At 33.5% G+C, this 22196-nt stretch overlaps 2 protein-coding genes across 4 annotated transcripts in view; both read left to right on the top strand.

Moving 5' to 3' along the window:
- tnpo2a (transportin 2a) overlaps window positions 1-14001 on the top strand; it is a 28650-nt gene extending 14649 nt beyond the window's left edge. The window contains 12 exon segments of one of the 2 annotated variants that reach the window (NM_001004003.2): window positions 828-999; window positions 1081-1167; window positions 2864-2971; window positions 3050-3208; window positions 5039-5126; window positions 5261-5359; window positions 6834-6929; window positions 7116-7191; window positions 10821-10920; window positions 11318-11392; window positions 11502-11644; window positions 13481-14001. In NM_001004003.2, coding sequence (NP_001004003.1) covers window positions 828-999; window positions 1081-1167; window positions 2864-2971; window positions 3050-3208; window positions 5039-5126; window positions 5261-5359; window positions 6834-6929; window positions 7116-7191; window positions 10821-10920; window positions 11318-11392; window positions 11502-11609 — 1168 coding nt within the window. In that variant the 3' untranslated portion in view covers window positions 11610-11644; window positions 13481-14001. 2 annotated transcript variants of the gene reach the window in all.
- Window positions 14002-18724: 4723 nt separating this feature from the next.
- The window catches only part of slc38a12 (solute carrier family 38 member 12), an 80252-nt gene continuing 76780 nt past the window's right edge, over window positions 18725-22196 (top strand). For both annotated transcript variants that reach the window (XM_087244177.1, XM_087244178.1), the window contains exons 1-2: window positions 18725-18973; window positions 19258-19318. In XM_087244177.1, coding sequence (XP_087100303.1) covers window positions 19274-19318 — 45 coding nt within the window. In that variant the 5' untranslated portion in view covers window positions 18725-18973; window positions 19258-19273. The remainder of the gene's footprint in view (window positions 18974-19257; window positions 19319-22196) is intronic.

Below are 22196 nucleotides of genomic sequence, written 5' to 3' on the forward strand. Positions count from 1 at the left end.
CAAGGTCTTACTTGGTATACTTGAAACATCCAGGCAGGTGTGTTGAAGCAAGTTGGAGCTAAACCCTGCAGGGACACCGGCCCTCCAGGACCAGGATTGGTGACCCCTGTTTTATATTATAATCTGTTGGAAGGAGTGGTGGGACATCAACATCGACTTAAACATCTAAAATGGGTCCAAAATAATCTGATTTTGATCTAAAACTGATTAAGCTGATGCATTTGTGATAAAATCAATTAGTGATGTTAACTTAATTGATTATTAATTGTAAAATACAGTAAAAATGTATTTTAATTGCATACATTTCAAAATAATTCAAATTAAACAGATACATTTAGGTAAGTATCAATTTAATAAAACTTTAGAAATGACTAAATTAAAAATAAATGCCTTAAACCAACAATGAACATTGGCACATGTTTTTTTCCATGTTATTTCCTGACTAACTATTAAATAAAACTGTATTTTATTATTGGTCTTTTTTATGACCTTCAAATAGAACAAAGTTTTTTTTTTTAAATAAAGTCATCAATGTTGTTTAAATGAAAGTAAATGTGTTAATTGACTTACAATTCATGGCGTTAAACTTGTGAAATAGATAATTTAAATATTAATTTGTCAATTATTAACTGAAACCAAAAGTAGTTTCTGTATTTAGAAGTATAGAAAATAATACAGATTCATTGGTTAGTCTCTTAACCCTGTAATTTAAAATGTGCATAAACACCATAAACTTTTTAAACCGACAAACCTCCCCTGTTTTAGATGTTTCTAAAGAAATCCTAACACATTAGACCAATACTGATCATTTTTTCTTTTTTCATCAGTGCATTTGCGACTCTGGAGGAAGAGGCCTGTACTGAGCTGGTTCCATACCTGAGCTACATTCTGGACACACTGGTGTTTGCGTTCAGCAAATATCAGCACAAAAACCTGCTCATCCTATATGATGCTATTGGCACCCTCGCAGACTCTGTCGGACACCATCTGAACCAGCCAGTATGATCACTGCACTTTTATCATATGTTAATGGGCAGTTTACAATTCTGAAAAACACTTATTGTGATTCTTGTTTAACAGGAATACATCCAAAAGCTCATGCCGCCTCTCATTCAGAAATGGAATGAGCTGAAAGATGAAGACAAGGATCTGTTCCCTTTGTTGGAGGTAAAATAGTTGTGTTGGTCTTTAGTAATCTTTAAAGGCACATTATGTAAGTTTTACATTAAAATATCCAAAAATCACCAAAACAATATTATATATTTTGCTGACATGCACTTGTATAATCTCAGTGTTTTGAAGAATTCTCAACTCTTAAGAAATAAGCTACCTTAACTAGTGACATCCTAATGATGTCACAACTTTAACTTCTGTGTTGGGTTTATAGAAAACAGAGAAACACTATAGCTCAGTGGTCTCAAACTCAATTCCTGGAGGGCTGCAGCTCTGCATTGTTTCTCCAACCACCTCCAACTCACACCTGCTTAATAGTCTCTGGTAGTCTTGAACACCTTGATTATTTGGATCAGCTGTGTTTGATTAGAGTTGGACCAAAAGTGTGCAGAGCTGCAGCTCTCCAGGAATTGAGTTTGAGACCAATGCTGTAGATACTTTTAATATGTTGCATGTTTTATTAGACTGCACAGAGCAGCATTATGACTTAACCCTAAAATGTGTTTAGTCTGATAAACCAATGCAGCTTATCCACATGATTACTCTTTCATCCGTAATTGCTTCAACGCTCTCCTTTCGCTTCGACAGCTTTCAGCTTTAGGGGCCGTTCACAAATCATATCAAAAATTGTGTGGAAAAGATGAGGCATTATGTTTTCTTAACCAATTTTAATGGAATTCTGAGCTTGTGTTCCAGTGTTCTCTGTCGCAAAGAAGCAACCATTGGCCATGCTCTTTAAGGGTCCAACACTGACAAATCCTTGCTGCAGCTCTGATACAAGTTTTATTTATAGAGCAAATTAAAAAGCACTGCAGTAATTGTATGCTCTGCAGTTGTCTGAGATTATTAGTCAACCGTTATTACAGAAATGTGTCACACAAAGTGGAAAGCTGATTAGTTGGTTCTTATCATGGTTCGTGGTGCACTTGTGGCAATCTGAAAAGTTGAGATGTTTAACTCGTTGTGCTGTAGGTTCTTCTATAAAATGGAAGTGCAATCGTGTGCATGCCGCTACCTATTTTTGCACACATGCTGCATGTCTCCATTGGAAATTATGAACTTGCCAGCACAAAAAAACACTGTGAATAGCCCCTCATTCTGCTTCATACTATAATAACTTTTGATTTCTTTAGCACATGCATGTTGAATGAGTCTCATAGAATGCAGTAGAACACAATTTCACACTCAGTCACTTAGTAGCAATACTGTCAAACAACACTTTTGTTTGTTGTGAATACACACCCTCTAGTGGTGAGAATTACATACTGTGCCTTTAAAGTGCCTGCTGCCATAGACTTTGCATTTTTTGAAATACCATTGGCCACTATTTCAGCTAAACCATCTTTAATGTTCTATTGAAGGAAGTAATGCATGTTATGTTCAATAATGTAATTGAACATTATTAATAATTTCAGTAGCACTTTATATTGATGGTGCATTTGAGTATTAGTAGACTGCCGCTTAATATCTGTTGCTATGCTCCTTCAACACATTTAACTGACTAAAAGAAACTTAGCAAGTACATGTCAACTTGCACTAACCCTAACCCAACAGTCTACTTATAATCTAATTAGAATTTGTTGGCATGTAGATGGAATGTAGCTTAATTCAACAACGGAACATCAAAGTGTGTCTGTAATTTCTTTTTTGTATGAACTATCACTTTAAGGCTGTGAACTTGTTGTTTTAGTGCCTGTCTTCAGTGGCTACAGCTCTGCAGAGTGGCTTTCTGCCCTACTGTGAGCCGGTTTATCAGCGCTGTGTCACTCTGGTCCAGAAGAACCTCGCTCAAGCCATGGTCAGTCCACATCTGTGCTTGTTTGGGAATGAAGTGTGTTTGGCTGATTCCTCAGGTGTTGTCATGCTCTCGTTACAGATGTATAACCAGCAGCCGGAGCAGTACGAGGCCCCTGATAAAGACTTCATGATTGTGGCTCTGGATCTGCTCAGCGGCTTGGCTGAAGGACTCGGAGCAAATGTGGAGCAGCTGGTCACTCGCAGTAACATCATGACCCTGCTCTTCCAGTGCATGCAGGTATAGTTTCAGAAGCTCATTGTGTGTTTATTTCAGGAAAACTACTGCTCCTATTATTATAAATTGGAGTACTAATAAATACAAGTTTTTTTTAATTTCATTATTATCTTTATTGTTGTTTTTATTAAAAATAAATTGTAGTAATTTCTGTTTGTTTTTTTTTCTACTTCGAATTATTTTGTATGGTTAGTATTTAAGTGAGCTTTATTAATGACTAGCATTTAATTTCAAGCATTACTTTTGCATTTTTTCTTTAGTTTAAGTGTATATTAAAAATGTAACAATAAAAATAACGAACAAAATAAACGAGTATTTAATGTTTATACCAACTGGAATAAATTAAAATGTTTCATAATACTCCATTAATAATAATGCTTAAATTGCCGTAATATTTAACATGTTACTTTTAATGAAGACTTTTAAACCAACAAAAATTGTTCAATTTTAAATTAACATCAATTAAAAATTGTACTGCATTGTAGAAATATTTTACTTGCAATTTTATAGTTTATTTTAAATGTTTTTAATAAAATGTTGCAATTTCAGTCATTTGTTAAATTTTAATCATTACTTTTGCGTTCTCTTTTTAGTTTAAATGTATATTTAATTTTCTAACAATAAAAGTTACATAAAGAGGAGAATTCAATACTTATTTGGATTAATTAGTATTAATAATGATTTCATTATAATAAACCAACAAATGCTTAAGTTGCTGTAATATTTAATTTGTAAAATACTTTAAAGACTTTTAAACAAAGTAGTTTGATTTTTAATAGTTCAACTAAATCCTACTATATTTTAAAAACTTACTTGCAATTTTATAATTTATTTTAAATGTTTGTTTTTATTAATAAAATGGAGTTTCTGTGATTTGTTAAGCATGTTTTTGTTTGTTTGAATGTATATTTAAAACTTTCACAATAAAAATTGCATGAGGAGTATTTATTATGACTTATTGGAATTAATTGTAATAAGTTTCATAATAGTCAATAATACAGCTTAAATTGATGTAAGGTTTAACCTGTTAAATACTTAAAGACTTTTAAACAAAGTTATTTTTTAATTAACAAATTAAAAATTCTACTGTATTAGAAATATTTCACTTGCAATTTTAGAATTTATTTTAAATGTTTTTATTAATGATAAAATGTTGGAACTTGTTTAATTTTAATCATTACTTTTGCTTTCTCAGTTTAAAACTAGATTTAAACATTTTACAGCAATAATTACATAAAGCGGTATTTAATAATGCTTGTAAATAATTAGTATTAATAACAGTAACAAATCAATAATAATGCTTAAATTGCTGTAATATTTAACATGTTAAATACTTTAATAAAAAGAATTTTAAACACAAAAATAGTTCATTTTTGAATTAACATAAAATAGAAACTCCTGTATTTTAGAAATATTTTTACTTAAATTTTTTATAATTTATTTTAAATGTTTAAATCTTTATTAATGTATTGTTGTTGATTTACTTTGATTTGTTATTTGTAACCAAGTGTTTTTATTAAAGTAATTTGTTTTAATCATTGCTTTTCGTTATTTCTTAGTTTAAATGTATGTTAAATTGAACAACAATAAAAATGACTGAAAAAGAGTATTAAATATTCATGTTAATTGGAGTTAATTATAATTTATAATAGTAAATCAATAATAATGCTTAAATATTGCTATAATATTTAATCTGTTAAATACTTAAAAAAATTAACAATCAAAAATTCTAATTCTCAAATGCATTTATTGATCTGTTAAAAGGGGAACATATGTGTCATTTAATTGTGTTAAAAAAAAAAGCCTAAATATTGTGTTCTGGTGTTATTAAAGGACACAATGCCGGAGGTGCGTCAGAGTTCATTTGCTCTGCTGGGAGACCTGACTAAAGCCTGTTTCCTTCATGTCAAGCCCTGCGTTGGTGAGTTCAGTGTTTTATTTGTCATACTGGGTGACGCCTGACAGATGGAGAGCCACGTTTCTCATTCTAGCTGTTGCTTGTTTGTGTGTGTCGTGCTGGTCAGTTTGTCATTGGTGTCCGTTTGTCTTCTCCAGCTGAGTTCATGCCTGTGCTGGGCCTCAATCTCAACCCTGAGTTCATTTCCGTGTGCAACAATGCCACGTGGGCCATCGGGGAAATCACCATGCAGATGGGTGAGCGTTTACTCACACTTACTCCTGCTCTCACATATTAACTGTGGCACTTGGGTTGACTGATTTGAAAAGATGAATGCAGGAATGTCATTTTTGGTGTATTTTCTATTTATTCTTGTGTATTTTACATGTCATTTAGTGTTTTAATGCATGTACAATTTGTTTTAGTATATTGGTTTATTTATTTGTTTTACCATTATTGTAGTAGTTGGCAGTTGTTATTTATTTATTTTTATAACTTTTTTTTGTTAAATATTTTAAGTTGGTTTTGTGATTCACTAATGGTTATTGTTTTAGTATTGGTTTTATTTCCCCCTCTTTTTACATATTGTCTTGTATTTTTGCATTTTAGTTTGATTCATTTTTAATATGCATGCTTTCTATTGTTGTTGTTGTTGTTATTATTATTATTATTGCTAATGTTGTTTTTTATCAATAATACATATTAATTATTTAATTTATGTATTTATTATCATTTGAACCTTTTGTTTTACTATTTGTATAAAGATTAATTTGGTTAGTTATTATATTCAGTATAGTATTGGGATGATTTTGTTTGAGTAATGTTTGTTTTAGTATTTGTTTCACCCAAACCCTCCATTCTTTTTTTTTTTTTTTTTTTTTTTAAATTTTTTTATTTAAGTTAATTTATTTATAAAGTTCATGCTATTATTATTATTATTATTATTGTTATTATTAATTTTATTATAATTATCATTATAAATGATTATTTTAGCATTTTTTTATTTCTGTTTATTTTAGTATTTTTAACCTTTTGTTTTACTATTTGCATAGAGATTAATTAATTAATTTTATCATTAATTAATCATCCTCATTAATAATTTGTCTTTAATTTATGTATTTATTTTATTATTTAAACCTTTTGTTTTAGTTTTTGAATATATTATTTTGTTGTGATGATATCCAGTATAGTATTTGGATTATTTTGTGTTTGTGTAATGGTTATTTGAAAATGTATTCTTTTCACCACCCCCCTCTTTTTAGATGGTCTCGTATTTAAAAGAATTTAGTTTGTTGTTGTTATTACAAAGTATTTTTTGATTTGTGCATTTTAGTATTTAAACCTGTTTTACTATTTGCATAGAGATTTTCATTTTTAGTACAGTTTTTGGACGATTGCTTTAAGTGTGAATGTTTTACATTAAATTAAGTGTGATGTATATTAAATTAAACAAAATTATTTTACTATTTAAAAGTTTGGTTAAAATAAGATGTTTTTTTAGAATTATAAATGCAGGCTGTCTTTTTTTATTTGTAATTTATTTATTGGAGTGCATTTTATTAAATGCTTAAATTCTGTGTTAATTACAAATGTAGTTAATTCATTTAAAATAATTTGCATATTAAAGTTTTTTTATTTTTTATTTATTCTTCTTTTGAGGCTCTTTTTTATTTACTTATTGCTTGTCTTTATAGGGTTTTCTTTTAATTTTAATCGAGTACTATTTCCCAGGTACGGAGATGCAACCGTTTGTGGCCCTGGTTCTCAATAACCTTGTGGAGATCATCAACAGACCCAACACACCCAAAACTCTGCTGGAGAACACCGGTAATGTGATGCAGATGCACTTCATCTCTTCAGTAAAATCATACTATGATGAACACTAACACAGACATTCGAATCCTGAATCTACTGTGTGGAAATTGTTGTTCTGATTTTTCTGTTTTTGACTGTAGCTAAATGTAAATCTTAAATGATTTAGACGCATTAATGTCCTCTTTGTTTGTCAAACAGCCATTACGATTGGTCGACTGGGATACGTGTGTCCACAGGAAGTTGCCCCTATGTTGCCACAGTTCATTCGCCCTTGGTAAGATGCTATGGTTTTATAGGGATGCACAATATCCAAATGTTCAATACATTTGCCAATAATTACTTAAAGGGATAGTTTACTCAATTAAATAGCGAGTGCATTTTACTCATAAGTGGTTTTAAACCTTTGAGTTTTCTTCCTTCTGTTGAACATTTTAAAACAATAATTTGAAAACATTAAAACCTGTCATTTTTAACATCCATAGTAGGAATAACATGTACTAGAAAAGTCAATAGTTCCAGCTTTTATTCAGAATATTTTCTTTGTTAAACATAAACTCACTGTTAGGAAAAGGTGAGGGGAAAGAAATTTTAGGATTTCTATCTCTTTAATGTAAAAATCTGCATTGGTCTGCCAATAAGGGGTATGCCAATAAGATGTTGATTATGAACCTGCAGTAACGTCTACGTTCACACCAATGACTGTAAAAAATATGGACGACGCGACAGCCCTTTTTCCCATTGAACGCCTTGAGGGCAAAACGCCTGCTTGACGGGCACAAACTGACGCAAAAGACTGCTGAAATTGGAGCCTTGACATGCGCAGAAGGACTGTCTGATGGAGCCAGAGGAGGAGCCGCGATAATGAGCCGAGTCGAGCTTCCAATCAAACGCTTTATGTAAAATCAACCACGCCCCCCGAACTTCTCAGCATGTGTTTGCTGTCACATCAACACAAATGGATGTAATAACGTTAACAAATATGAGGGTTTTATATATTCAATCGCGCCAGCTCCAGGCCGCAGCGCATAACTTACTCGCGGCGTCGCGGGCTGATTCCGGCTCGCATGCGGCAGCACCGGCTCGCTCGGCCGCCGCATCTGGCTCGATTGACTCGGGCTGGAATTGGGTAGTGAGTCCAGGCATCCGGAGTAGGTCCAGCAGAGGTAACGTTAGTCAGTCTGCGCTCTAAGAGATAAGTCTCCGGCAGGCGAGAATCTAGCCGGAACTGTGTTTTGCTATCTGGGTGGCTAGGCGTGTATCAGCAAACTAATAAAGCCCGAAAAAAGCCCTGAACTTAGCGAATAAACAGTGTTCCACCAGGATCATGTATGTCAGAAACTATAGTTTACTGCTGAACTCATTTTGTCATGGTAAAATAACACAGAAATCGAATAATAACATTTCAGTCTACTTCAGTCTCCTGCCGAAGCGCAGACGCCGCGCTTTGAGAAACTGTCAATCACAGCTGTCAATCACGATGACACGCCCAGCATTAAATTACTGCTAAAAACAAACTGTTTACAAAAATGAAGATCTGCACCTATTTCAGCACAATAACCAGTGCCTTAATCGACCAGAACTATCTTTCGGGACATTTTATTGCAAGTGTAATATTTTTTTTTATTTGGGCTCAAGTCTCCTTCATTAAAGGGTCACGAAACACCAAAACACATTTTTTGAGCTGTTGACAGTCGTATATGTGTCCCACACTGCTAAAAACACTATTAGGACACCTATATTTCACTAAAAAGTGTAAATTGGATGTTTTTGCGTTATTTCAAGCAAATTCGTACTTCCTGTTTGAAACGAATTTTTGAAGCTGCGTCACGGTCATGAGATAATAGCGTGTATTCCAGCGTGCAGACTGGGCGTCTGTGCCAGAGTGAGTCTTATTACGTCTTACAGTGTGATACATTAATGCATGAGTAAGGCTTGGTTCAAACCAATCAGCGCGCTCTATTGTGGAACTTCATTAATATTCATTAGTGTCACCGTGTTTACGCCACAAAGACGCCACGTTGTGTTGGCAAAACAAGCGTGAAGTGTTGCTTTTATAGTTTGCTGCCGTTAAGTTTCGTTTTCATTTTCTCTCTGTGAGAGCTCAGTCTCACGTGTGGATTAACAGTGTACGCGACGCTCGACAACAATAACTTACGTGTCTGAGGATTATTGTTTACCTGAGAGCTGTTCTCATCTGCAAACGCTGAAATCTGGATTTGCTTGTAGTATTCTCTCCATTAAGACGCGGCTCTAGTTGCTGGTGATTGTTCTGTCTCTACAGATTTGGTAAGTGAGCGACCAGTGCTCTTTGTTTATTCAGTTTGTTCGTATCGAATTAAGTTACTATTGCACTGAGTGCAGAAATGTTAGCACCGCATTTTGTGACCGGATTAACACACGCGGCTTTCTGACGCTACCTGCCGTGTGCATCTAAGTTTCCGGGAAATGCGGAGTTTTTTCTCTCATTCGCCGTGCGGTATCAAACATTGCATGAAAAATACACGCTTGCAGCAGTTCCTTGAATCAAATATCTCGTTTGTCACGAGAGGCATGAATGAATTCCCTGAATGAAAGAGCCAAACTGCAGTTAAAGTCCAACTTTTAATAATTTGGCAAATTATTCGACTACAGATGTCCATGTAAACACAGTCACATTGTCCGCTGTGGGTGTGTATTTTGACTCTGAAACTCGCGCGTGCACAAATAGACACTCCCACACCATCCCACTTTAGTTCCTCCGACACTCCCCCCTAAACAGAGCTGGACACGCCCACTTTTCTGACTTTTTCCAAAGTAAAGGTGTGAAAACACCCTGCTGAAACGAGGGGCTTTCATGGCCCTTTAACACGGAGGAGGCGGGCTTTATGACTTGTACTGCAGCCAGCCCCCAGGGGGCGATCTTACGGCCGAGACCCTCACTCAAACGCAGGCTTGCGGCACACTTGGTTCACACTCAAAAGCTTAGTGCTCAAATCAGATTTTTTTTCTCAATCAGATTTTTTTGCATAGTTGTTCACATTGTTATAAATGTAGCCAATATCAGATTTTTCAGTTTGAACAGATCTTGTTCCTAAACTGACCCACATGCTTAAAAGTACAGGTACGGATGGCATGAAATGTCTAATTATGCACACAATGTGTGCACTGTATGAAGTAAGCGCGTTGTCAGATTATTCTTAAGGATTTTTGCCCTTTTCACAGACAACCGTGGTGTATTTCATGAACTGTAAAAGATTGTTCTGCTACTACTAATGTGTATTTTGCCATTTGAAACCAGGAATAAGTCACTTGTAATTGAAAGCATAGATCATTTGTGATTTATGACAACCGCAGTGCACGTTTGTCTGTCCACCGGTGTAGTGAGCTCAAGGGTTAATGAGCAGCCGCAGACTGCAAAGAGATAAACCAACTCTGCCTTCACAGTTCAGAGTTATTTTATTTTACTTAGTTATAAACAGGCACGTGCAGATCATGACGCATGTCGCTCAAAGATTATGTAAAAATCGCATTAGTCGGATTGCAAAACGTCAGATCTGTGTCTGATTTAATACTACAAATGAAACTCAATCCCAAAGTGATTCAGTGTTTAGAAAGTATTTGTTTGACCTGAATGCATTTACACCATAGCTCAAGACTACATTTTAAATAGATTTTGTTCTCGTTTGATAAAGGTTAGACTTGACCCTTTACAGTGTAAGCAGTTTAGTTATTTTTCTGTTTAGACCTCATTCATGTATTTGAAAAAATCAAATATGAATCTGATACATGCATTTTGCTTCTCCAAATTAAGCAGACATATGGGATATTCACATATAGGATTGTGATAATATTGTGCATCTGTAATAGTTATGCATAAGAATTTATTCACCGTCTAACAAACGTTCCTCCCCTTCTTAAATCTAGGTGCACGTCACTCAGAAACATCCGGGATAATGAAGAGAAAGACTCTGCCTTCAGGGGCATTTGTGTGATGATTGGGGTAAATCCTGGAGGAGTCGTACAGGTGAGAGCTAATAAATGGCAAACACCATAAGTTGCATTGGACAGTTGTCAACCATAACCAAAAATGCCACACTGAACTTTAATTCTACACAAATATTTTGAAATTAAGGTAAATCTAGTATTTTAATGTTATATTTACATAGTATCCTATTAAAAAAATAAAAGCGAAAATAAACATGAATGTATAATTTGTATTTTCTTTCTGTGTTCTCTAATGTACCCATTTTAATTATAATAAAGTATAAATACAGATTTTTTAGCCCACTTGTCTACTAATAAAATAGATAAATGGAGAAATTTATGTGTATGTTTTACTTGGGTTATTATTATTTAAAAAGTGTTAATAGTTAGTGTTAGTAGTTTCAGTTGGGCTTTAATGTGATTGTTTTTGCACTCAGGACTTCATCTTTTTCTGTGATGCTGTGGCCTCCTGGGTTACTCCAAAAGACGATTTGAGGGACATGTTTTACAAGGTACAAATATTTTTCTTCAGTAACTAAGCTTTTGATGAGTTTATAGTTTTGCCAGCATAGAAGCACAAGTACTTGCCATTTCAAAGGCATTTGTCAACTTTTTCTCTAGATTCTGCATGGCTTTAAGGATCAGGTCGGTGAGGAAAACTGGCAGCAGTTCTCAGAACAGTTTCCACCGCAGCTGAAGGAGAGACTTTCAGCCTGCTATGGTGTGTAGATTCACTCTTGCGACATGGAAAACCAACTATTAAGGTGAGTAACCTCAGCAATCAAGTAAAAACAGCTTATCTAATGGGGTGTGCAATGTTTATTAATGATATTGTAATAGTCTTATTTTTATTTTTATTTATTTTTTTACTTATGTTATCAAGTTTGCCTCTCACTGTAAACAACAACTAAATGTACTAAGAGTCTAAAACTTTGACTGGGTCAAAGAAGCTTATTAAAATCATGTTATAATAGGTATAATAATGCTAAATAAATAAAATTGATACAACTAGAATAACTAGAATATATAATAAAGTAAATCGGTTTATTAAAGCAAAAAAAAAAGGAATTAGTTTAATGAAAAAATCAAGGCTTTTTAAATGTTATTTTAAGATATGATACGGTAGCATAGTGCGAGTGTCTGTTTTGTTTGTTCGTTTCTAATAATATAAATAAATTAACAAACAGAGAACATGTATTTAATTTCGTACTACTAGTAAAGGCTAATTTATGCTTCTGAGCCTTCATCCGGTGGCATAGCTCTCGTCATGGCTGACGTGGACGCCACCTCTCAAGATGTAACTACACATTGCAACGACTCGTAGCACAAGCTGTGATTGGTCTGCTTGGTAGCGCTGACGAGTGTGAATGGTGCTGGGAGCTGCAAGCCTGATGGAGCGAGTGTTTGCAAGTGTCGAGTCCCATGGAGGGGCTCCAGATGGAAACTTTAGTTTTGTGTTTACTTTTATTAAAGTTGTCGCATATCCGCCGGTTCCCACCTCTTAATGAGCGAGTTTTAGCTACTTTTACATTAAGGGTGCTCAAAAAACTCAACGCCTGTGAAGAGATTAGACACAGAAGAACATAAAAACCTCACTGCCAGTCTATTTAATGCAAATAGGGAAACATTTGCCATTTATTATTATAAAAAAATAAGATATTTATATGTAAGACAAAAGATGATAGATGATCTATTATAGGATAATAATGACTAGAGGTATGAACCTACACTGGTCTCACAGTTCAGTTACGATAATCATGCCATCAATTCGGTTCAATTCGACATCTTGGTGCATCACAGTGCATTGACCATGCTTTCCATATAAGATTTTATATATTGTACTAACCCTCACCCAATACAAGAATTGAAATGTATCATTTTAAAATATATTTTATATGTATTTGTAATATGATCTTGTAATTTATTACAAGCCGTCAGATATATGAACTGTACCTTTTTAATTTTACCTGCTCAACAATCTGCAGTCAACACAAATGGACATGCACAGAACAACATGAGCATTTACAGCGAATAAAAAACATAAATATTATCCTGCTTGATTTTTAGAAGAGTTGTGCGAGTTGTTAAATGCCTATGATTCGTTACGAGCTCAACAGAAAGGGCTGCGATTGGTCTAATTAAGTTACATTAAGGAAACTTGTGCTAAATGTTCCATTTGAGCTTAAATGCATTTCTAGTAAGGTCAGAGTTTGAGCAAAATTATAAAAGTGATGGTGATTTTTATGTATTTATTTTTATTAAAATGTTTTACACTAAAGTGATGAGGTATGCTTTTAAGACCGTATTGTCAGAGCATTTGTGCATCTCAGAGCCACAATGGTGAATAAATCTGTTGTTGAGTCGATCCATTTATAAAGGTTTGTTCAATAAATGGATCTGCCTTCTTGAATAAATCACTTGAATAATTGCTACAGTCAACCACTCAAGTTGCACTTGGTGCCACTTACTGGAGTTTTTAGTGTGTCGACATTTGTCTGATAGTAATAATATATACAAAAAAAATGTTCACAAGTAAATATGTCAGCTTCACACTCTCGTAATATTAAATTATGTATTTATTTGTTTTTACCTATTTGCAGGTCAAATCTACGGGAGGGTTACTGGGGAACTCATCCATGTCTGTTTGTGGGAACTACCTGCTGTTAGTGCCGGAGTCGAGTGATGGTTTGTGATCTGGAGGCTCCCACTTCCTCCTCCTATGTGAAAGAGGATTTGAGAGAGTTAATGTGAAATCAGCCTTTTTATTGTCACAGTTTGGCTTCCGACTCGCCCAGAACAGGAATGAAACATGAAGCTCAGGGATCTGGATTGGGAGGGGGAGGGTTCATTCAGGCAACATTCACCAGCTGCTTATTGGACAAAACAACGCCATTTTTAATAGTCCAGCCTTAGCAAAAAGCCTGGCTTCTCGGCTCCATGCCAAAAGCGCACGCTTGCAAAACACAAGTGGCAAACGTGCTCATGGCACACCATAACTGAACAAAGTTGTTTTCTAGAAGAGATAGATCACCCAAAAATGACAAATTTCACTCGTCTCATTTGAAATGTGCACAATTTCTATTCTGCATAAAACAAGTGGATTAAATCTTATAATAGGACAGAGTTTTGTAGTCGCTGTGCATCATATTTCAAGTAATCAGGCCTTGCAATGGTTTGAGAAAATGGCTGCAGTTTAAGTAGTTCACTGAGAGTGTTGCTCAGTTCTATTTTTATCACACAATACAAGGTTTACTTAATCTTGCTTTTTTAAAGCGGTAGTCGCAGTCCACTTGCGATTCTGTAGAAATTTTAATTTTTGGGTGCACTTTCACTTTAAAAGTTATTAGTTTAAAAGGTAATTACATTTTTATGACCTTTAGGGTTGGCTAATGACAAAAGCATGCAATCATTATGACCTAATAAGTACATTTCTTCTGTATTTTCTGCTTGCTTGATTTTCCTTCATGGCTATGCGTTACATTTGAGCTATTTCATTCCATAAAGAGACTGCTTCATTTGATAGTCAAATAATTCTGCTGTAGCCTGTAAAAGGAACCTTAATGGAATTGTTGATTTCTATGGTGGTCATAGCAAAGTAATTTTCAGATTTAGTTGCTGTTGTCTGCGAAGATGTATTTAAGCATTATTATTATTATTATTCATTTTGTGTCGCAAATGCTGCGTAAGAATATTGATCTAAGAAACCCTGCACCAAAAATTCACTGTAGAGATTAATTTGCCTTTTGCTGCTTTTAAAAGAACTTGAATAACTCTAGATAAATATCTATAATTATCAAAAGGAAAGTTCAAGTGAAAATGATTATAAAATGCTTTTCATTTACTCACTCTCAGGCCTTCAAGATGTGCACTGTAATAAAATTAAAACAAAAACATGTTGTAACATGTCCCCCCCCATGTTTTTAATGGTTTTCAATTTATTCCACTGAATTTATTCAACTTATTTTAAAAAAGCTGAAACACAATTCTTGAGTTGTTTTGGGACAACTTAATTGTTTTGTAATCAATCCACTTAAATTTGTAAACTAATAAGCCAACGTAATTCTTTCATGTTGTCCTAACACAAATCGATTGTGTGGAACCCAGCACGATTTACAGTGTATGGGATCTTGATCTCTGTCAACCTTTGATGTTGAAATTTCAACTCTGCTTTTAAACAATGATTATTATTATTGACATCATGTATAATAATGTATAGAAAATTCAGTTCGTAACATGATTAATAATATGATAATATTATATAATAATATGAAATAATACTACACTGTTACCAGCATGTTTTTTTTTTAACCATAATGTACAACACCAGCTCAAACAATGCATCACTTACTCAAATTTCAATATCTTCTTTTTTCTACCTCAAAAGTTGCTGGAGTAAAGATAGTCAAGGTCTTAAAATGCAAATTCAAAATCATACCAAAGTTACGGGGAGATTTAAGTTACAAAATAAGCAAATTTTAATTAAAAGAGTTGAATTTAAATTTTTTTACAGAGATAGCTGTGGTCTGTGTTTCATGAAATGCAAGCTGGCTTTTGAGAGTCCAAAAATAAGGTAAAAATCCAACACCCAAGCTGTGGCTTTAGTAATTACATTGAATTCTTATGAAGCAGAACATTTGTATGCCCAGATTGTGGATTGCTTATGTTTTTCTATAGACCTTAATGTGTTCACAGCAGTCTCTTAGCGTGATGGTTTAATTATATTAGATATTGAATGTATTTTTGCCTGTGTATGTCTTCCGAGTCTTAGCCACTGACTTGCATTTTATAAATCACAGTTTCGGCTAAAATGTTTTGATTAAGGACACAATGTCGCCTACATTGGGAGGTCTGAGGGGACATAAATAGAATACATGTTTTCATTTTTGCTTGAACTGTCCATTTAAGGAACTCTAGTTGCTGGTGTTATCGACGTGCACTTTCTCTAATAAGAACTTTCAGGATCCCGCTCAATGGGTATCCTATTAAAGATATGAAGGCTGTTTTAAAGAGTAAGAATGCTTGGCTTGTATAAGGACAATCTAATTGCCACATGATTATAAATGGTATTTCTTTAATTAGCTTAGGTTTAACACTGAATATAATTTTGGTAAGGAAATCTAGACTGATAGCACGTAATGTGGTTCCTCTACACAATATACAGACTGATCAATTCTGGGAAATGCAAACAGTATAGGTAAAGTCCTGCTTAACTTAAAATAGTCCAATTTCATTGTTGTTTTTAATATGATGTTGTTCTGTCGAAGAGATTTAGGGAAAGGGTTTCCAAGTCTTTTCCCCCCTTTATTTTTAGTTGCTTTGATCATGCTTGCGCTGTTTTAAATGCCTGTTAAAGCAATATGCATGTCCGTTTCTATGAAAAGACAGTTGCATCTTAAGGTTTCTTCCCTCATCATTAAACACTAGCTCTGACAATCTCATTTTTAAAATGTAAACATTTTTGTAAGCTGCTTTACCCTTTAGGGATATTTTTTCCACCTCCCCGTTAATTTTTTTGTAATGGCCTGTATTTCGATATTTAGTCAATACATTGCAAAGATTTGGAGAACAACTGTTTAGATGAGACCTTTTGAATTCAAATGAACTCTGGTTTAAACTTAGTTAAGAGAAAAATGTAAATGCGAAGTAGATCTTAAATTGTGGTAACATCATACTTTTAAGTATTTAGAATTGGTTAACTGAAACTAACATAATGGAGAAGCCTTGATTCTAAGTGATTTGTGCACTGCATTTGCTCCTGTTACTGTAATGACAATATGCTGCCAAGCAGACCTGTGTTCCTCCAAGAACTTAGTATTTTTTTAACGTTTTTATTTACATTAATTTTTAAACTTTTATTTAAAGTTATTTTAAGTTAAATGTTTTTAAGTGTTTAATATGCTTTTGTTTTAATATTTTGTTTTGTGCGCACGCACAAAGATTTTGTTAGACTTTAAAAGTTTTTCTTTTGGTTTTCTTTTTGTTTAAAGAATTTTGATTTGGTTTTATTCAGACAGTTGGAGAAATGCATTTAGCTTATGATTTTCAGAAAGTCTGCTGAAGCATTAAGATGTCTTTTCCCTCCTCCCCCTTTCTCATTTTGGACGTTGACCTGTTTTTCAGTAATCACCTTTCTTTAAATACTTTGATTGGGGAAATAAACTATTTCTGTCAAATTAAAGCCAAGTCTGGTCTCTGATTATCATTCAAGATTATGAAAACCACAATGTGGAGTATGTAGAATGCATAGTATTGAATATTTAGCACATTTTGAATACAGTGTTTCAAATGTACAGCTTTAGTAATGTCAAGCTTGCACTATTCTCATACAATAAATTGATGTCTAGCTGACATTGGTGGTTAGGGTTGCACGGTATATAACATCACATCAGAATACAGTTGAAGTCAGAATAATTAGTTCCCCTTTGAATTTTTTTGTCCTTTATTTAAATATTTCCCCAATTATGTTCAACAGAGCAAGGAAATTTTCACAGTATCTCTGAATTTTTTTTTCTTCTGGAGAGTCTTATTTGTTATTTTAGCTACAATAAAAGCAGTTTTTATTTTTTTAAATCCATTTTAAGGTCAAATTTATTAGCTACTTTAAGCTGTTTTTTTTTCGGTCGTCTACAGAACAAACCAGTGTTATACAATAACTTGCCTAATTACCCTAACCTAATTAACCTTTAAATTTAAGCTGTATAGAAGTGCCTTGAAAAATATCGAGTAAAATGTTACTGTCATTATGACAAAAGCAAAATAAATCAGTTATTAGAAATTAGTTATTAAAGCTTGTTTAGAAATGTGTTTAAAAAAATCTCTGCGTTAAACAAGTTGGGGGAAAAAATTAACAGGGGGGCTAATAATTCTGACTTCAACTGTGTAAATATATAATAATTCGTTCATTAGTCCCTTAATTAATCTGGGGTTGCCACAGCGGAATGTACCGCCCATTTATCAAGCATATGTTTTACGCAGCAGATGCTGTTTCAGCTGCAACCCATCACTAGGAAACATCCATACACACTCATTCACACTCATACACTATGGACAATTTAGCCTACCCAATTCACCTGTATCACATGTTATTTTTGGACTGTTGGGGCAACTGGAGCACCTGGAGGAAACCTATGCGAACACGAGGAGAAAATGCAAACTCCACACAGAAAGGCCAAGTGACCCAGCCGAGGCTCGACATATATATATATATATATATATATATATATATATATATATATATATATATATATATATATATATATATATATATATAGTTTAATTTACATTACACACACAGTTATACACGGGTGAAGTGTGTAATAAAGCCAGGTGGTTGGGTATATACATTTTCTTTTTCGGCTTAGGCTGTTTTCTAATCAGGGTTCTCTACAGCGGAATGAACCGCCAACATGTTTTACGTAGCGGATGCCCTTCCAGACGCAACCCAATACTAGAAAACACCCACATACTTTTGCATTCATACACTCTACAACTAATTTAGCGTGGGTTATATATGATGTACACATTGGGAGAATCTTAATTGCTTTATGTACATTAAAATTAGTTTTGACAAATTTGCAAGAACGAGACATAACGGATTGATTTTGTTATACATTCACATAATAACACGAAATTGAACTGCAGTTAAAATTTTAATCTAATACGCCTTGTTTTAAATAAAATCTAACAAAACATGTCCTAAAACGTTTATTTATTTATTTTATATATACATGTCCCAAAACGTGCAAGCGTCATTTTCATAAAAATATCGTCACCACGTTTAACCAATCAGCAAACACGTCCCTACGCCCTGCCTATGTATCAGGAACTAGTTTCCTGCTGACGTTCTGTGAGCTGTTTCATTTTAATGGAGATGTTTTGCCCAAACAGAAAACTTCAGCAGCTTGTCTCAAATGTCTGCAAATAACAAATGTTTGAGGTGAACACGGCGCGTCCTGCTTAATCATTACATCGCATTTGCAGACGAAGCGCATTGTTGATAATGAGGACATCACAAGAAAACAGTCCCGTGTATTCCTAACGACATAAACCAACCGCTCGCTGGACAACAGCAGATATATTTCCAACGGCGACAGGTGAGCCTTTCGTGCTAGTGTGGGTATATAAAGGTATCTATTTGCATGTGTGTTTACTTTAGTGAATGATTCGCATAAGATGTCATAAAGGAGGTTAGCTTTAAAATGTCTACACTAGTTAACTGTTTTCTTTAACAGCTGCTTGAATGTAACGTTAAATAAAACATAACGGTAACGTTAGTCATGTTACCCTGCTGGCCTTCTTTCGCTCCTTTCGTAAATTTGTGGTGTATTAAATATTAAAACCAATGTCTTTTTCTTTTCTCATGGTGGTAAACTTCCAGGTTTTATCTCTTCGAGATGGCAGGAGGCATTACAGAAACAGGGGAGCCTTACTCTCCATTTGTAAGTATTACCTCTAGTAACTTTCAGTATGTACGTTAGTTGAGTTTGTGTTGATTAACGCAAAGTACTTCAAATAAACACACTTGTCAGTTTAATTGAGGTAAAGTTGGTTTTATATTCACACATTTGTTCTTTTTAAAGGTGCCCATATCGTGTACCTGGCTACTTTGCATATTCGGGCTGAAATTGCATCTAAGTTTGACATCAAAACAACATTAGCACTACTTAATTGACTGAACAATGTTGTACTTTTATACAGGGTATCTGAAGGGTCTTATAATGTCTTAAACTTCAAAATCCAAATTTTAGACCTTAAAAAGGTCTTAAATCCACTGAAATATTGTGTTGTAGATGTCCATAAGCCCACATGGAATTTGCGTGCGCAGAATTCCACAGATTTTTAGTCAATCATTGATTCTGTTTATTTACTTGTGTAAATGCGTATAAATTTATTATGTTTTTAAAGTATTTTACAGTAATATTATTGACTAATATGCAAATAGTTATATGATTTTTTTACAATATAGTTTGTAAATAATATTTTCTGTCTTTTAGTAGATATATTAAATGAGAGGCTTGCTCTGTTTACTAAATAAAGTGGATCTAACAGGATTTGTATTGTAAACATTAAATAAAAGTTAAAAAGGTATAATTTTTTTATTTAATATGTTAAGGTTTTAGTTCTGATACTCCCAAAATTATTCTGCATAAATCCACAGATTTTGAACAAAATACTGTGCAGAAATAGCAAAAAATGTCTGCAGATTCCATCTGGCCAGTAACACAATCAGGCCAACACCCATTCAATCATTAACAATATATTTCAATAAAAGTTTTAAGAAACGTTTATTTATTAACTTTTTATGTATTAATATGGTTTGATTTTTCCCTAAAATAACCTTTTTCTAAAGGATTTTTTTAAGGTTTTAACTTGACCATTAAAAATCTTTAAAATTAATATTAAAAAGCGTTTAGCCTTGTGTAAGTCTGAAATTTCATTCATTGTTATCTTAAAATGGTCTTAAGAGGGTGTTAAAAAGTCTTACATTTTTCTTGATGAAACCTGTAGAAACCCTATTTATAGTCATTTATGCTAATACAATTTCAGTAATCAGAATTTGCAAAGAATACATTTCTGAAATTATATTATTAGGGAGAAAGTCTGAATGTGCAAATATAAAACTAACTTTACCTCAGTGTCTGTTTAACTGTTCTGTACACTCAGCTGTTTATGTCTTGTGACTGTATAGAATATTGTCATGCCAGGTTGTCATGTCATTCATGTGACTTGAAAATCTTCCTGCATTTATTAAAGGAGCAGTTCACCCAAAAATTGATAATTTACTCGCCCTCAAGTGATTCCAAAACTTTTTATTTTGCAGAAAGGTAAAAATTTATGGATGTCAATGGTTACAGGTTTTCAGCTTTCTTAAAAAATTTATTTATTTTTGTTCACCAGAAGAAAGAAACTCATCAAAACAAGTAAAGAGTAATTTTTGGGTGAACCATACCTTTAAACTGCTTAATATTTAAAGACATGTAGTTTGTTTAAGAGCAATGGAAGACACTGTCGATAATTTGGCTCTCTTATCACTGCTTTTAGACGGTGATAATCAAATAATGTATGCTGACGGTTGTCAGAAGGTGCCTTTATGTCAGAGACATGTGATTCGAACCGCTCACTTCATGTTACTCATTTAAAAAGGAAATGAAAGTTCAGGGAACAGGAGATATGTGCTTCGGTGGCTTAAATTAGCAGAAAGTTAGCTCCAGGATCTAGACTTGTGTTTATTTGGTGTCTAGCTTTGTGGTTTGTTTATTATATTATAGTTTACTGGAAGTCTCATGAGAAGATGGCTATATGATTTTGCAAAATAATAAACGCAATTGTATGGTTCCAGAAGTAAAAACAACATTGTGTTTCATTATAGAGAAGTTGATTTTTGTTTTTAACAGTAACTGATTAACTTTTAAAAACAGACCTATTGCTCAGATGTTAATTACTTCGGATTTATTGTGCTCCTTTTTCCCCCAACAGGTAATAGTAGAAGCTGAAAAATGTTTAAATTCCACCCATCAAAGAGTAGCAGAATAAATATTTAGCCCCACCCACTCTTATGAAGCACTGGAAAATACTTAATAGAAAAAGAATATATTTTCATAACATTTTAATTATAATATTTCTATAGATTAGGGCTGCTTGATATTGGAAAATCAAGCATTGTGATATTTTTTATTATGCAGTGTATATTGCAATAAGAATACAATTTCACTAGAATACTTAATATATTTGGAAAGAATTTATAATGTTAGATCAATTGGAATGATTCTGCAGTCGGAGTGCATCTCCATATAATCTAATAAATAATTTATAAACTTTTTGGGGTCCCCAACACATTTTCACTGTGGTCTGTGCTATTTGCAGTGCATTTCTGTATTTGCATGTGTTGAGAGTATTTTCATGCATAACAATCTATTAATACAATAAAAAAAATTTATAATTGGAATAAAATGTTTTATCATTTTCCGAGTCGAACAGCATTGAAGTGCAGTAATTGAATGATAAAAATAATTAAAGGTGCTGTATGCAAGTTTTTGACTAATCTAAAGCATAAAGATACCATAATATGTTTGCAGATATTTATGAAATATGCCAAGTGAACATTCTTGTTTATCTGAAAAACAATGATGAAGTCAGATATTCTGCTTTTGAAAATGTGTTTTCCATGCAAGAACGCTCTTTATTTGTTCTTTTAACCTGTCCAATGCCAGTTTAGCCAATTATATTTTAGCACTCCGGGTTGCCTTGGTGGAAAACCGTGTAATTCATTCATTCATTCATTCATTCATTCATTCATTCATTCATACATTTAGAAAG

The sequence above is a fragment of the Danio rerio genome, chromosome 3 (genome assembly GCF_052040795.2).
Source record: "Danio rerio strain M-AB ecotype USA chromosome 3, GRCz13ab, whole genome shotgun sequence".
NCBI classification, from domain to species: domain Eukaryota; kingdom Metazoa; phylum Chordata; class Actinopteri; order Cypriniformes; family Danionidae; genus Danio; species Danio rerio.